The following is a 17718-nucleotide window of genomic DNA, read 5'->3' as shown; positions in this document are numbered from 1 at the left end:
GGATTTTCATGAGCTTAATGTGTCTTCAGGTGTTACTCTGGTTGTCTGTACTGAGCAACAATGAATATTTCAATGCCCATTATAAAGAGCTATTTTGTTGAAATCAAGGGAAAACTGGTGATTTGCTTTATGGAAACCCCAATTTTTATTATTTGAGCTTCTCCTAAGTGTCCGTTAAACCACCACTTTATCAAACATGTTTTTGCTTTCTTTAGGGCAATTCCCCATCCCCGAGGCCATGCACACTTGGCAGCCCTTGTGAGCCACGATTGTAAGCTTTTACTGTCATCTTTCAAAAAACACTGTTGGTTCATAGCATCTCCTAGCTACTAATTTGGACATTAGTGTAGTATTGGACACATACTATTGCTGAGATATTTCTAGCTGAGTGATTTGCATTGTAAAAGAAATCAGAGAATAGGCTTCAGGATATTATATTGTAAAGTGACAAATCTTTTCACGCATTTGACATTCACAGACTATCTGTTTATGCTGATTGTGTAACAGTCATAATGTAAAACGATATGTAAAATAATATGTAAATAACAATAAAAAGCATGTTATAATAGTATATCTTGGATTTCAGAACTATTGTATAATAATCTGTATTTTTCAGAGAGCTTGTTCCCCTGCAATATTTAGACTATAAAAGGTTTAAAATTTCTGACCTCATAAAGCATTATTTCAGTGTTTTGGATTACTAGTCAGGCTGCTGAATGTATATTACTGCAGTGTGTGTGTGTGTGTGTGTGTGTGTTACTGTGAAAATTTAGCTTTGCTTCCTGGCTTTTTACTGTTTAAGCCTCCAATCCTGCAATGGCTTCCATGTGAATTTAATTTTACATGTGTGTATTCCCATTGCAATTAATCATGTGCATAAACCTTTTCAGGATTAGGAACTAAATTAATAAAATTATTCTTGCATTATATAGGTTTGTGCATTTAATTAATAAAACAATTTAATCTTTTCAACACTTTTGGTCAGCCTGAAATGTGAACTGTAGAGTAATTCCAGGTGTCTTTGGCTGCTTCTTGGCCCTTTAACTCTTGGGCTGTTGCAAATGCCTGTACATTTAGATCTACATTGTATTGCCTATAAAAATGGGGGGAAGTGCTGAGTTAAAATTGAACATACATATTTTTAAATATTGATGCCAGTAAAGCAAGCTTTGCTTATAATAAATACACATTTGGATTTGTGAAAACATTTACAAAAGTGCAAATCCTGAAAACATTTTATATCCATCCTAATAGCATTAAATATTCCAATTGATGCCTTTCCTATTGTGCTGTGGGTGGGGGTATGTGTGAGAGAGAAATGTACAAAATTTTCACATTTCACCAAAATAAACCCCTTACATTTGGTGGTTCTTTTGTGTTGTCTTTTAGCATACAACTTCTCTCATAGAATAGATCACTTGTCTTTTGGAGAGCTCATTCCAGGAATTATTAATCCTTTGGACGGGACAGAAAAAATTGCATCAGATCGTAAGTGTTTCATGATGGAAAAATAATTTAGTATCTGAGATGCTGCTTTTTTAATTCTTAGCTTAAAAACTAACATTTTTCTTGAATTCTGCTACTAACAAATGGTACATTATGGTAAATAATGCATCATTTAGTTACTCTTTATTTATCCTTCATCATTCATGGTGTAATCTTTTTTCAACGGTACTTTGCTACTCCGTTGTTGCTTCTGATGTTGATTTGTAGTTGCACATACAAATGTACTGTATTTAAATTATGGCTGAACACTCACCTATGTGGACAAATTCCAAAAAGATTTACAGCTGTATGTTACAACTTGGACTTGCAGAGCCAAGTGTCATCACGAAGGAGACTGTCTAGTGGTTAGACTGTAGGACTGAGATTCAGGATTCTTAGGTTCTGTTCCCATCTCTGTTACCGACTCACTGTGTGGTCTTTGGCAAGTCATTTACATTTCCTCATTTATAAATTGAGGCTACTATCTACCTCACAGAGGGGCTGTGAGGATTAATCACTGTTTAGCAGATTCATTGACAAAACATATTGAACTCTTTGGATGTGTTTTGTATTGTAATGTCACTGGTAAGATTACTTACCAGACTATTGAAAAGAAATGGAATTAATTATTTGTGCGACATGAATATTTTAATATGCTAAAAAACTTCAAAACCTTAGACCCACAGACCTTGATCAGACAGCAGAGCAAATGGTGTTACTTTGCTGATTTGAAATACCATTTCACTTGAAATGATCATTTCAGTTGTTTGGTGGTTTGTTCTGCTAGGATGTTGAATGAAGAGGGATTATATTATAAATACGACATAATGCTGATTGTCTATGTTAAGGAAAAGTTAGCACATGTGACTCCATTTTGGTTTGGGGCCCACCATTGTCTAACCTCTCAGGTATAATTCGTAACATCTACTCTGAGTTCTCTAATGAACTGTCTCCTCTAGGGAAACTTTCTGAAAATCCAATCAATTCAGTCCCACTAGTGTTAGGAACACTGGAAGAATTTACATAGACAGACTGTTGGCTCAGCCACCGTTTTAAAACCACTGCCATAACCCCTACTTCTGTGTGCAGGGTTACATGAGATGGTGGTTAAAACAGCAGTGGCAGCCTGTGGCTTGTCTACAATAGGGCCCTGGAAAGATTTATGCATATGCTAAACTTCACACACTGAACTGTCCTATTGACTTCAGTGGGACTACTCACAGTGTGTGAAGTCTGGCATGTACAAAAATTTGTCCGAGGGCCTAACCCTCGAAATTAACACTGATAGAGCCAAACCAGTGTTGTTAACAGTGGGACTTTTTGAAATTGCCCCCAGGGTAGACCGAGCTTAATAGATAGTATTATTAATGGTCTTTTCAGAAAAATACTTGTTTAACAGCTGACTATCTCTCTCAAATGATTTTTACCCTATAATTAGTGTTAATTCAATAGTAAGATTTGTTTTGTTTTAGACAACCAGATGTTCCAATATTTTATCACAGTCGTGCCAACAAAACTCCATACGTATAAAATTTCAGCAGAAACTCACCAGTTTTCCGTGACAGAAAGGGTAAGTCCCAGTTAGAAACCAACCCAAAGAAAAGGTTTTGTTTTAGTGTGTTTGTACTTGTCAAAGGTAGATTGGTTTTTGCTTTTAAAAACTCTTCAGGCAGGTCAGTTTACTAAAATACTCCAGGATATGTTGGGATGTTTGTCAGTGATGTTATACTGAATGTAAAATATATGTATGTGGCAACACGTGTTCAGTTATTTGCATTAGCATCTTGCATCCAAAAATCCTGGGTCCCAATGTTAGATTTAATGATTAGCAACTAGCCTTTCTTACTTCACTTGTGGCTAATAATGAAAACAGGTTCCCATAAATTATCCTAATATGCTTGCATGATAAATACTTAATCCATATCTATTCCTTTTATTCAACTCCTGTTGGATTGAGTAACCGGAGGGTACAGAACACTACTGTTCTTTGCCTCCCAGCTATTTTGATTTGCATTTGGTGAGGCACCTACTGTTAATCACCCAGTCTCTTGATTGTCAAACTTCTATTATCTTTAGATTTGGTGTTCATTATAAATTCCAAATCTGTAAAAGGGGAAACCCAGCTATTAATTACTGCAGTCTACTCCTTGCCACATTCTGTCATGTGAATGTTCAAAGACTGATGTAAATAAGAAAAAAGCATTCTAATATATTCTTGTTACACCTGTCTCATTATCATTTCCCTAGTCAGTGGTTGAGCTCAGGTTGATCTTGATATTTACAAGCTGAAGGAACAGCTCTTTGAAAAGCTCAACTATGAAAGGCAGGCAGGGGATACTGGGCTTAAAAAAAAATTGTGTAGTAATGATCATTCACTTAAATGTAACTTGTATGAAATTGATTATTCTACAATCTAGTGTTTCCTCACAGTCTTTATTTTGCATTGGGAGCACTATGCTATGCTTCGTAGACCATTGTTTTTGCTGTATTATCAAAGTGGGAGAAAAAGGAGTGATTTTTTTTTTTTTTTTTAAATTCAGCAGTGGGACATTAAGGATATTGAAGAAAAGGTGGGGAGGTTATTCTGTAGAGAATTGAACTCAAAACAGGAACAAAAATTAGACACACCTAATCAGTGATCTGGATCTTGCAAGATACATTTCAGTCTCCTCACTCCTCCTGCTCATCTAGCATTTTACCATTCCTCTGCAGGACAATGTCACTGCTCCTTCCAAGGCCCTGCCATCTGGAAAAGTTTTTCTAAATCTCTCCACCTCATTGACTCTCCATCTCACTTCACATCACAGCTTTTCTCTCTGTACCTCCTTTCTCTCTTTCTGCTTGGAAAAATTATTTATTTTATTAGTAGTAGTGATTTATTTAACTCTGTAAATCTTTTGGGGATTCAGTTGGTCTGAAAGATGCTACAGAATCATAAGCTCCTAGGAGGAAGTTTTTATGAATAACTGAGGTTGTGGGTGGGATTACAGTGATGTGCCTCGCCAGGCAAGCCTGCCTGTTAACAGTATAGTTCTTCTTTTAAACTAATAAATGGTCTGAGGAAGGCTATTAGAGAGAGAACAGTTTTTCAGAGAAAAATTGTCTAGCGTGTAAGTGTTGTAGCAGACTACAGAATGTGTCCAGAGATTGAAAAACCCAGGATCCACATCGTGCCAACTCCTCATGGTTAAAACCTGACCCCTGTAGGGCCTAATAACATCCGTAGGAGATACAGTGGGGAACACAACTTGTCCTTGTCTATGGTGACTACAAAGCCATGGTTAAAGAAATGTTAATTAATGCTGCTGTTTGAAAAAATTGTTTGAATATGTTAAAATGTATTACTGTAGAGAAGGCCTGAGCGATAACTAATACCTATACCACATAGCTCCACTTTTCTACATATAGTAGGGCAGATCCTCAGCTGCTGTAAAGTGTTGTAGCTTCATTGAAATAAATATAGCTATGTCAGTTTATACCAGCTCAGGATCTGGTGTTGATAGGAATAGAAATAGAAAGTAGAAATATTAGACCAAAATGCCCCCAAAGAAGATGGTTTTTCTCTTTAATGTAGCTTTAGAATAACGGTCAGGCTGTCTATAGCAATCAGAAAAGAATCAACTCTTGTTAGTGCATCCTTGGCTCTACATACTGACCTTAACTGCCTCCATCCAGCTTTTTTTTTTTTTTTTAATGTGTAATAAAGTCTGTCGGTATCTGTCCTTATTGCTTAATAAAGCCTGTTGGTCTTAAAATTCTGAAAGTACGTATGGGTTTCTTCTGTGATATGGGTTTGTAATTATTGCAATTAATAAAAGCGCTTTGTATGTAGCTGATAAATTTGATATATGAAGCTCGCATCCTCTTACTTTGGTAACTAAAAGCAGCTGTATATCATAAATATAACATGGTTATACATGTCAGCTGAATTTTTCAATCAGTTGTCTCTGATTTTGAGTTTCCAGTATACTGGGTGCTCTTTAGTAAAAGGAAGGAGTGTATTAAATTCTCAGATAGGATGAAACTGCTCCATGATACATTGCCTTTCTGTTTAGTTTTGCTCTTTTCTTATATAGCTTACTTCTTTAGTCTATTCATTGCTGAATATATCTTCAGTGAATTAGTTCTTTGCTACCTGTGCATTTACTCAGCAGCTCCCAGGTTATTTTATCAACAGCTGTCACTAGCATGCAAATAGCTGCAAATTTTTCAGGATGACTTCAGATTGATGTGACTTCTTTTCTCTTGAAAACCATTCAAAAGAACTTGAATTTCTAGGTTTTAAACTGCTTTGTACTTGACCATCTTAATGATCAAGGAGAGGCAGGAAAGTGAGGATAGTAAGAAGTGTGTTAATTTTGAAGAAAATTCTGAATTTGGGGAGTATTATGCCAGTAAGAAATCATATACAGGAAGCATAGAGAGGTGAGAATTAGAGAGATGAGAATCAACTTGGGAAGTACAGGCTAATACATCTGGGAGAAAGAAACTGAAACAGAGATTTTCAGACTTGGAAAGTGATGATACCAAAAGAAACCTCTGGGAGACAGTGGGCAGCAAAGGACATGTGACCTTGCAGCACAGTATGGCAACAGAAAAGCAAATGTCTTTGGGCTACAAGTGAGAGGTATCATGTAAATGGCCTTGATGAGATTGTCAGGAGTAGTGTGCTCTGTTCTGGACCCCTCGGTATAAAAGTTTTTTTCACAAATTGGAGGAAGTTATAAAAGTGATTAAGGACACCGATTTGTCTGGTGGTTAGAGCAAGGGGCTGGGAATCAGGAGTTTTGAGTCCTTTTCCATGAGTTCTGACCTACCAGGATGTTTGATTTTTGAGTCCAATTACTTAGTGTGGATTTTCTAAAATGGTCTTTAATTTTGGATTCCTGTCTTTAGACCCGTTGGGTTAAAATTTTCAAACATATGAGCCTGATTTTCAGAAGTATTGAGCACCCATGCTCCAAGTGAAGACAATACAATCCGTGGATGCTCAGCAACTCTGAAAATTTGGCACTAGATTTTGAAGGGTCAGCACCCAAATTCATATGTAGGGATCTAATAAATAAACCTGCAGCTCCTCTTGACTTCACTTGAGGTTGTGGCTACTCAGAAACTCTGAAAATGAGGCCCACGTGTCTCAGATGAGGCACCTAGAGGCTGGTTCTTAAGATCTGGACTATAACCGTTCCCAGCCACCTCAGTTCGCCACTCTGTAAAGTTGGTACAATGCCTACATGTTGTGAAGTTTAAAGTGCACCTGGATGCTTCATACTTAAGGGAAGAAAACACTTATAGGCTAGAATGTTTCTTTATGGCCCAACCCTGTATTAGGGGCAGTGCAAGGCTGCAGCATCCTGGGACATGTGTGCAAGGCTGCACTTCTTCCTGGTGTACTTGGCCTGTTTCATGGAATGGGACAAGGCCATGACCATTATATCTTTCCCTTCCTTTTTGAGGCAATTACAGGGGCGCAGGGAGGAGGCAGTCCCTGGCCCTTACAGGTGTCTGCTGCCCTTATACACCCAATCTGTACCCCATACACCTGCATAAAGGACAGGGATGATCTGGTTTTAAGCTTGGTCCTTAAAGAAATGAATTAAGTAAACCTGTATCCTGAGAGGAGTGTGTAAATTGCTTAGTTGTAGAATAAAAGGAGGGCAAGTACTAGTCACTGGTATTGAACAAGGGTATGCAATGCAAAGGGCAAGTAAACAGGAAAGTGAATAGTGACTTGCTAGCATAAAGGTCTACAGTATAAAATAGTATCTCATCCCTACTTTGATCAAAATCTAGTTACTATGTGTCACCTTGTTGCTCTGTTGTCTCATGTTGATTACTGACTGTCCTAACAAGTTGCTCTTCGTCAACCCTGTCCATTAGATATTGCTGTGCATGTGACTGATGTGAGACTACTAACTTTTGTATGTTTCTCTCTTCGCCCTCAGGAAAGAGTGATTAACCATGCAGCTGGCAGCCATGGGGTATCAGGGATATTCATGAAATATGACATCAGTTCACTTATGGTGACAGTAACAGAAGAACACATGCCCTTTTGGCAGTTCTTAGTAAGACTCTGTGGTATTATTGGTGGAATTTTCTCAACTACAGGTAACCATCAATGCATTCCTTCTTGTGACCTTCCAGGTAGATAGAATTATGCAACTAAAGGCCATAAATCCAGTGTCCACCCTCGTTACGCTACTCGTTTTGTGAGTTCATGCAATAAGCTATTAGGTATCTATTCACAACTAGTGAGTGGGATATTGGTTTGTGCATGAAATGCTATGAATTTCTAATACTGTGTATAGAACATCCCAGTACACTATGGTGGACTTGCCATTTCTTTTCTTTTCTAACTAAAACCATAGTTTGTTCATTTCTGGAAGTTCGTGGATATACACTACAAACTGGTCTGACCTCTAATATTCTGTCTGACTCTATACTGTAGTTGGGGCCTAATTCTGCTAACCTTGTCCAAAACTTACTGAGGTAAAACTCCCATTAAAGTCATCATGAGGTTTTTTCCTTGGTAAGTCTTGAATGGACCATAGGATTTGGCCCCTGAGAGAAACAGCTAGCTTTACCTGAAGAGGCATCTCAATTCACTGATTACCCAGGGCCATAATGAATCATAAAAAGAATCAGGTTCCTCTGTGCCTAAGAATTATTAATACCGTTGCTTTTAATTTGAGGAAAGTATCTTCCTATTCTGTATTAAAACTGCTGAAACAGAGACGATTTTAACCTGTGAACATTAGCTGTCTTGTTGAGTGGATGCTTTTTGCCTCACAAAACAGATTTGTCTACGCTGACAGCATTTAATGATGAATTAGCATAACCCGGGCAAAAGCCATTGTATTCTTCTAAGTGGCTATATTTTATCCATTATCAAAACACTTCAGAGCACTTCATTTGTCTAGAGGAAGGGTTGTACAATGTACTCCGTGTTCCAATGAGAAAATGAATCGTTCACTGAAGTATAGGTTCCTCTGATTTTGAAATTAGAGAAATTCAAAAAAACCATAATCATCAGCCTAATTACATAGGTAATTAATAATGGCTTCGGTGGTCTCTGATCCCCTTTAGTCTTTGAGCTTGTAACCATGCTTGATACCCAGCAGTTGTTTGGTTTTCCCCATCTGCACAATGGCTATTGGCACATCCTTCCTGTTACCTGAAACCACTCCCCCCCCCCCCCCGCCCCATGACCTTGTTCCCAGGCAGGCAGTTACTTTTTCCCTGCCTTGCTCGAATGACGTTTCTGGATTTATCAACGAGCAGTTGGCTCAACAAGCGGTCTCTGAAACCAATTCCATTTACCTCATGTGAAAGAATAGTTTATTGGCACTTCTAAAGAAATAGAGGGAAAAGCTTAGCATAAAATGTGCCTAGAGCAATGCTACAGAAAGCCTCACTAGATTGGCATTGCTGTTTGGTTCTGGATTGCTTCCTGTGACAAAAAATTCCTTTTAACTCTTATTACCACTGCTAATGGTACAAGGTTTACAGGTACCAAAAGAACCCATGTTGTTTCATTGAATAACTTCATTAGCTCTGTAAGCCCTTCAGAGATCACAGCTCTGACTCAAAGGATCAGAGTTATGCCCCTTGCACTAGTGGTGGCTGGTTTGGAGTCAGATTTGGGATTTTTGGTTATTCAGAGCATATCTCCAATTCATTGGAGGGGCAGCACGTGTGTAGCACGTGACCAATGACATGGACATGACCTTTGTGAAATTCATATAGGCTTCTGTCCATTGTACAAACAGCTTTCAGCTTCTTGTGGGAAGCTGAGTTTTCCTGTCAAGTTTTTTTCAAGTGGGTGGTGTAAGAAACTGGTCAGTCTGAATCACAGCTTTTGATTTTTGTTTCCCCCAAGCCAAAGAATAAATAGTAATGCGAATCTCCTTGTTGATTAACTTAATTCCCTGATGCTTTTCTGACATGAAATTTGTTTTTTGGAGGGGTCACATTTGCATGGAAAAAAAGAGTGGTTTCCATTTCAAAATAGAAATCTTTGTTAAGAAAATGAAAAATATTTTTAAAATGTTTACTTTATTTTTTTCAGTGCATGCATTGTGGTCAATTGTACTGAAACAGAGTTTAAGTTTAAACTTGATGTGGTGCTGTTATTGCAGAAGCCTCTTTTTACACAGTCCTCATTTTATTCCTTTTAAAAAATCAAACCCTGTTTGATATTACAGGCATTTTACATGGCATTGGAAGATTCCTAGTGGAAATTATCTGCTGTCGTTTCAAGCTGGGCTTACACAAACCTACACCTGTAAGAATATTTTATTTTCTTATAATAGGAATTAAGGACATAGAACAACTATGTACTAGCAAAGTAAAAGATTTTAAAGGGTAGCTAGCTGTAATGAAAGAATACAATTGTATGACCTAATCCTGTTCCTGTTGAAATCCATGGTAAAACTTCCCTTGATTTCATTAGGAGCATGTTCAAAAGTTTTTAAAAATTGTTTGAACAGCATGGGTCCTTAGCCAGATTTGTAATAAGAGGACAGTGATGTTCCCTGGAAAATCTACTACATAAGCGGGGAAAAAACCACACACTTCTATGGATTTAAGGATCCAGAAAAGCAGAGAATGGAGGACATGCGTATTTAAAAAAAGCAAAATGCAACAGATGAAGTTCTTGAACAAGATATTGATAATGTTTTCGTTTTGTTAGGTCCTACTTCCGGATGGCCATATAAACAACCACTTACCTCTAATTACAGACAACAGTATGCATTAGCATCTCCTTGGGAAACTTTTTTTTCTTTCTTTCTGCCTGATACAGAAGACCATTTTTATAATAAAGAAAACATTGTGCAATATGTTGAGACAGTGCTGATGGGAAGCAAAAATCAAGCCTTTTCAAAAAAACAGTCTGTGTAATTTCTCTTTTAAGTGCACATGGAATCGAAGGAGGCCAGGAAGCCCTGTGAAGCCAACCTCTTCTTGAGCTAGCAGAAGCATTACTGAAGAGAGACAATATTTGCAGTGAAACTGAGTGTCTTTGCAAAAACTGCCATCAGCGCTGAAGTGTCAGTGTAGTGATCTGGATTCCAGGCCTGCAAAGTCAGGCAAACACCTACGAAAGCTAACACACATGCAGAATGCAGAGAGAGCCCCATGCAGTGTTCAGCTTGCAGTGCAGCAAGCAAGGGTGGCTGTGATAATTGTAGTTTAAGAAGCCAGGATTTGCTGCTAGATTTTCAGAAATGAGACATGAGATTTTTTTTATTTTTATTTTTTAAATGAGTAGGTAGAGGAGGCTTGGATACTATGCTTATGGAGGTGGGGGGAACTATTGAAAACCCTGAAATAGAAGCTGGCTCAGGGACTAAGACCGAGCCATAGCACTTTCAGCAGTCACTGCCATTCTCCAGTAGCACCATTACCTATCTACAAGAGGAAAAAGTGCTGCAGAGCAGGGAATATGCCATTTCTTTGTGTCTCTTCTCACAGCCGCTTTTTGCCAACAATCCGATTCTCTCCAAGTTTGAGCCAAGGAATCAGGAATAGTAAGTCACTGTTGAAAAGGTGTTTGACTGGACTCATATCTGTTTTCCTATCCCAGGGCTAAACACAGTCTCCAGAAAGTAGGAAACCACCGCTCTGCTATGGCTTAGAAAAGAAATGAATGTCTTGTGATTAGGTGGGCCACAACACTGCTTTTCAAGAACAGACATGTCCTCTACCTGCTGCTGGAACATAAGCTTTGGCAAATAAAAAACAGGAGAGTAAGAGGAGGGAGAAGAGATTGAAGAACAAATGGCTAAGAACAGCAAAGCAATTTACTACTAAATACTGCAGAAGCAAGTAAACTGTCAGCCAGTGAGTCTGCTGGACCACCCAGGGTATAGTAAAGACAATCACCAAGGAACAGGTGATGGCAGAGAATTTGAATAAATTTCTCTGCAGTATAGGTGATGAGGAAGAGTGTTAATTTACACGTCATGAAAGTTTGGGGCGGGGGGGATGGTTGTTGTTGTTTTTTAAGTAAATGGAGCATCCTGAGCTTTATGCTGGAATACATTAGTGGAGTAGGTGGCGTTAAGAAACTAAAGAACTAAGTACTGTAGCTGAACTACTGACCAAAACATGTCATTAAGAAACCCAACTATTCCACCAGAGAGTACATAGTGTATAGGCTGATTTGCATCACCCTCATTTTTGTAGAGGTAATGCCTCTCTAAATTGTGAGAATTATGCAGAAGAGCATTAAATAAAGAGTGGGAAGGGAAGAACCTGTCCATAATTTGTTTGGATGATTGAAAAAGTCCCAAGTTTAAGGAAACTAGGTCATCTGAGGACGGAGGTAAAGTTTTTTCATAGATTTAAACTGACTGAGATGGGAAACAAAGGTCTTGGCTACCTTCAGCACGGAAACCATACACAGTGACTGCATTAAGTGGCATGGTGCTTCACGTGTCCTTGCAACCTTGTAGTGTATCCACACAGTAATGCCGTTCTTGATGGAACCAGTCTCGTGCATTCCCATGAGTCTTGTATTGCAACTGTGATACCCGTGCATTCCATCATATAGTGCCCAGCACCTTTGCTAGGAGCAGGGGCTTTTGGGGTAACTTCCAGATACGAGGCACTGCATTGTGGGATGGAATTAGAGGCAGTTGTACCATTGTAGCTGCCATGCTTGTTGCTACATGTCCATACTGGGGTGAAGCCATTATAGTCTGCGCCAATTCATCTGGATCTGAGCTGAGGGCTTTGTTCCCAGTGTTACAGCTAACTAGCATTGCAGCCACACCTTGGACAGCTATTCTGTGTGGATGCGAGAAGGCACACAAGGGTTGCAAGCGTAAGCCATCTTATTACAATGGTTTCTTGTAATGCTTCGTTGCTTTGTGTAGCTGGGCAAAAGAGTAGGGTTAAGTGTAAGTGTGTGGCTTCCCAGTGAACAATATGAATGCTAGCATTGTTCAGTATTATTCTGGAGGGTAGGTGAGACAGGAAACTAGTGAAGTTGCATCTTCTATTGAATTACTCAAGTTTAGGGAAGATTGTGACCAAAGAAACATATAAAATGCATTTTTGGGCAGTGTGATGGTTGATGACAGTCACTATAAACAAGTGTAAGGAAACATCCATAGGAGGTAATATTTAAACCATTCAGAGTCATTCATTATGAATTTGTTACTTCTTTGTAAGTTCTTCAGCTCCAACTTCCTTCAAGCCAGCGTCTTCAGCTGCTGCCACTCTAGCAGATTATTCTCCCTCCTGCTTCTGCTTGCACTGGTTCTGATGACCAACGTTTTTGTTGGTCTCTGCTGAATGCTCTCCAGATTGTCCACATTGTTCGTAGTGTAGTGCCCAAATACTGGAAACGGTACTGCAGCTGACGCCTCACCAGTGCCAAGTACAGCAGGACAGTTACCTCTTGTATCTTACATATTATACGCCTGTTAATACACCCCAGAACATAAGCCTTTTCTGCAATTGCATCACATTGTTGACTCATACTCAGTTTGACACCCACTATAATCCCCAGATCCTATTCAATTGCCTGCTGAGTTATTTCTCACTTTGCATTTGTGCATTTGATTTTTCCTTCCTAAGTGTAGAACTTTGCACTTGTCTTTATTTAAATTCATTTTATTCATTTCAGACCAATTCTCCAGTTAGTTGTAATGCCAAGTAAAACATTCAAGTATCATCGTGTCTAAATTAAACCCACCTCCCAGGTGCTAGAAACCTCCTACAAACACTGGACATATACTCCAAGCATCTGAAAGCCCTCAGAATGGCTGGTTTTCAGGTGCCCACCACCTAGAAACTGCATTGTGTTCTAAGAGGTCAGAAGACAGAATAGTTGAGAAACTGTTATAACAGCATTCTAGAAATTGTGTGTGTGTTGTTCAAAAGTATGTTAACTCTTGCAGACCATAGAAGAAATAAAGGGCAGTAAAAACGACATTAAGTGGGCAAAGCTTGCATCAGAAGAATGATGAGGGTGGAGAAAAATTAGCAGCCACATTTTCCAAAGTAGCCTAATTGAAAGCTCAAAGGGCCAACTTGGGTTTGACTTTTCAGCAGTGCTGAGCACCTGCAAATCCCCTGACTTAACTAGTTAGGCTATGTCTGAGCTACAGCTTATGTCGGTATAGTTTATGTTGCTTAGGGGGGTGAATAAACCACCCCTCTGAGCAACGTAAGTGCTGGTGTGGACTGTGCTCTGCCCGTGGGAGTTTCTCCCCTTGACGTTGCTGCTACTGCTGCTCGCGGGAGCTAGAGTCGGTAAGCCAATGGGAGAGCACTCTCCTGTCGCCTTAGAGCACCTACACTGTAGCTCGCAGCTGCACCACTGTAAGCTCTCTAGTGTCCCTGGAGCCTCAGTGCTGAATAGCCACAGCTCCAACAGAAATTGGACAGGAGGTTGAGTTTCCAGAAAGAAAGGCACCCCAAATCAAAACTTCCTGAAAATGCTGGTTAGGGCTATTAAATGTGGGAAGGCAAAGAGTAAGATGCAATAATGTAGATATATATTTACTTGTATACTATTATATTTATAGCTGTATATAAGTACAATGAAGACCGTTGGGAGACTGTTCATATCGTGTATCATAATACAAGAACCAAAGGGCACTTAAAAGGCAAGACATTTTAACTGGATTAATGGAAGATCGTTATGTAAGGTATAGTTAAGTTGAACTCTTTTCAAGGCACTAGGAAGAATAAAAAAGAGGGACACATGAATACAATCTGCAGTTACTTTAGCTGCAATAATTTTTGGGTGGGGGAAACTGATCATGAGCTGGGTAAGGAACAAATTTCTATTTCTTTCCCCTCCATGCCCTCGCACAAACTGTGATATAATATAATGTATGTTTCTGACTGTTAAGTTATCAGATCCCCTTCCTCATCTGCCATAGGTAGCTGCCAAAGGCAGGATGTGAGTCTAGATGGAAAAATGATCTGACCAGGTATGACATCTACCATATTTCTTAAAGAAAATACAGATGATGTGTCTGTGGGAGAAATGTAAAGGTCAGAATTAGGATGACCATACCCACGATCAAAGACAGGCGTGAGTCTCAACATTCAGGCCCTGAGCATCCACCCAATATTTTAGTGCTTGTTTCCTTTTAAGGCTGTTGGGATGCTCGAGCTTTGCTTTTAGATGTGTTGTGCTTCTTTTTGACTTTCATTGAGATTACTTTATAACTTATTTGCACTTGCAGCCTCCTTGCCTTGAAAAGCTTAATCTGTCCCACCTCTTGGCTTCTAGTGCCATACCACATAAGTAATACCATGTACCAGCTACCCTTTCTGAGCCCCTCCTGGCTGTGGCTTTTTTCACTTCCTTATTGTTCAGCCTGGTGGCTGGTTGCCCTTGTTGCAGCTAAATCGATACTGAGTCTCACTACTGCTACTACTTTGCTTTCTTCCTTTGCCTCTGTGGCTTCAAATACAGGGTTGGACTCAGAGGAGGCAAAGTGAAGGGAATAATTTGGGTGCATGGGTAAGAGAGAGAAATTCTGCTTAAGACTCTTTTCTAGAGGAAACATTGGAGGGGCATTTACTGCGGTAGAATTAAGAAAATCATCATCTTGTGTAGAGAGCACTGGTGTGAAAATCATCCAAGCGAAACTACCTAATTTGTGAGTTTAGGTGAGGGTACTTGGGTAGCCCCTTGTAATGTTGGCGCTCTCTCTCCGAGTATGTATGTATATATATGTGTGATGGTGTGTGAAGCCTATCCAAGTGGAACTGCTTCTGCAGATGTGCTCAGTCACAACTGTGAGGCATTTCAGTCTCAAGAGGTAATGTTCTCTCTTTGCTGTATCCCAGTGCAGGATTCTCTTTGGATTTTCAGGCACTACCTTGACCATCTGACTCAAAACAACCAACACATCTCTACCTGGCTGTTAATTGTCTTTCTATCTGTTACAGCTATTTCTGTGGTATAAACTCAGCTGTGATCCTCTCTGTATACTACACCAACTCTGGAGGGGTAGTAGTTGCACTGGAGGACAGGACCAAACTCTCAAGTGTCCTGAAGTGGAGCTGAAAGCAAAGAGGAAAGCTTTGGGACTTACAACATATAAGGCTTTACGTTTTGTTTTCTTTTTTTAAGAGGAAAGAGTCAGTGCAAGTACAAAGCAAGGGGATGTAAAATTGAGCTGTCACAACCATGGCATTTAAGTTCCTTCTTAATAATTTTTTAACGCAACCAAGCACTGTAGTTGCTTCTTAGAACAGTGGTTCTGAAATTTTTGTACTGGTGACCCCTTTCACATAGCAAGCCTCTGAGTGTGACATCCCCCCCCAATAAATTAAAAACACTTTTTAATATATTTAACACCATTGTAAATGTTGGAGGCAAAGCGGGGTTTGGGGTGGAGGCTGACAGCTTGCAACCCCCCATGTAATAACCTTGCAACCCCCTGAGGGGTCCTGACCCTCAGTTTGAGAACCCCTGTCTTAAAAGATGTGAGATCAAAATCGTTTGATTGGGAGGGAAAGTGTCCAGGGAAAGGTTTGTCTCTGCCTTAAAGTACTCCACGGTGTGAAAATATTTGAGAACAATTGTACTATGTGCACCTGGTCTTGCCTTGGTAGTTTATTCCATATGTTAATTTTTTATGTAATGACCTTTCCATCAAAATTCATTTAGTGCTGGCTCCTGCCCTGGTATTGGGGCCCTGGGAGTAGTTTGGTATTTTGACAAAACGTCCTTGCACATCTGTATTCTACACCCCCCACCCACCCTTAAAAACACTTTGTGCATTTTGAAGGAACTCCACTTGCCCCGCAAGAAGTCTAGCATTATGGCACTTGGCCTTTGGCTTCAGCAGGGGTCAGTGGGGCTCCTGAGTTAGTCAATGATGCCATTTTGTTCAGCAGGACTGGTTAGTTGCTCCTTCTCTTTTCAACCCTGTGTCTCAGTGCTCTGTGTGCATAGAATTCCCAGCTCCTGTTGGCCAAGGTGGCAGATTATTCTCTTTCAGTGAGGTCTTTTCTCACTCCTGTCAGGTGGTGTGTCTAATCTTAAATTCTTTGAGATGACTACAGTGGGTGGTCTTTCTGTTTGAATACAAGAATCTGCTCTGTGGGCAGCAATGGCTGGCAACGGAAGAATTGTTTTCTTAACCAAGGAGGGAGCTAACCCACAGCTTTGGCTCTTTGTACACCTTGTCTTTTTCACTGGCACCATTTCATTCCAGACTCAACACCTGAGGAGCATGTTAAGAATTGTGAGTAGGGTAGACCAGTGGCTCTCAACCATTCCATTCTACTGTACCCCTTTCAGGAGTCTATGTCGTGTGTACCCCAAGTTTCACCTCACTTAAAAACTACTTGCTTACAAAATCAGACATAAAAATACAGAAGTGTCACAGCACACTGTTCCAGAAAAATTGTTTATTTCTCATTTTTACCATATAATTATAAAATAAATCAATTGGAATATAAATATCATACTTACATTTCAATGTATGGTATCCGGAGCAGTATAAACAAGTCATTGTCTGTGTGAAATTTTAGTTTGTACTGACTTCACTAGTGCATTTTATGTAGCCTGTTGTAAAACTAGGCAAATATCTCTAGATGAGTTGATGTACTCCCTGGAAGACCTCTGCGTACCCCCAGGGGTATGTGTACCTCTGGTTGAGAACCACTGGTGTGGAGGGCCACAGTAGGTTGACGTAAAGGGTAATTACGTAACACATTTGTCAAACCTACTTGCACAGCAGCTCCAACACACAACCAATGCACCTCTGAGCTGAGAGCGTTGGCCAGTGCTCTGCAAGGCTGGGGGAATGGAACGTCTTTTTAGGTGCCCGAATGTAAGTCTCAGGGTAAATAAAAATGTAATTGTTCCTGCCTTATGCATTGCCTGTCCAGGGTTGAAAGCCTGCCAGGTGGGGTTATTTTATAGTGCAGCCACATCACTGCTCTATTATTTTTTGTATGTTATATAATGTATGAGGCAGTTTGAGATAGAGGAAGAAACTCCAGAAGTCTTATTCTCTGTTTGCTCATTGGAATGACTCTGATCTCTTTTCAGAGTAGCAGCCGTGTTAGTCTGTATCCGCAAAAAGAAAAGGAGGACTTGTGGCACCTTAGAGACTAATCAATTTATTTGAGCATAAGCTTTCATGAGCGACAGCTCACTTCATCGGATGAAGTGAGCTGTAGCTCACAAAAGCTTATTCTCAAATAAATTGGTTAGTCTCTAAGGTGCCACAAGTCCTCCTTTTCTTT

General features: G+C 39.7%; 1 protein-coding gene across 2 annotated transcripts in view; it reads left to right on the top strand.

The window, feature by feature from the left end:
- ERGIC2 (ERGIC and golgi 2) overlaps positions 1–17583 on the top strand; it is a 46777-nt gene extending 29194 nt beyond the window's left edge. The window contains exons 11-16 of one of the 2 annotated variants that reach the window (XM_074942451.1): positions 216–271; positions 1390–1488; positions 2958–3055; positions 7431–7593; positions 9690–9769; positions 10178–17583. In XM_074942451.1, coding sequence (XP_074798552.1) covers positions 216–271; positions 1390–1488; positions 2958–3055; positions 7431–7593; positions 9690–9769; positions 10178–10243 — 562 coding nt within the window. In that variant the 3' untranslated portion in view covers positions 10244–17583. Of the gene's footprint in view, positions 1–215; positions 272–1389; positions 1489–2957; positions 3056–7430; positions 7594–9689; positions 9770–10177 lie in introns of those variants that run through there. The other variant, XM_074942452.1, reaches the window with a different exon arrangement.
- Positions 17584–17718: the final 135 nt, after the last annotated feature.

The sequence above is a fragment of the Natator depressus genome, chromosome 1 (assembly GCF_965152275.1).
Source record: "Natator depressus isolate rNatDep1 chromosome 1, rNatDep2.hap1, whole genome shotgun sequence".
NCBI lineage: Eukaryota > Metazoa > Chordata > Testudines > Cheloniidae > Natator > Natator depressus.
The sequence above is the reverse complement of the archived record's forward strand: the minus strand, read 5'-3'. Positions and strand labels throughout refer to the sequence as shown.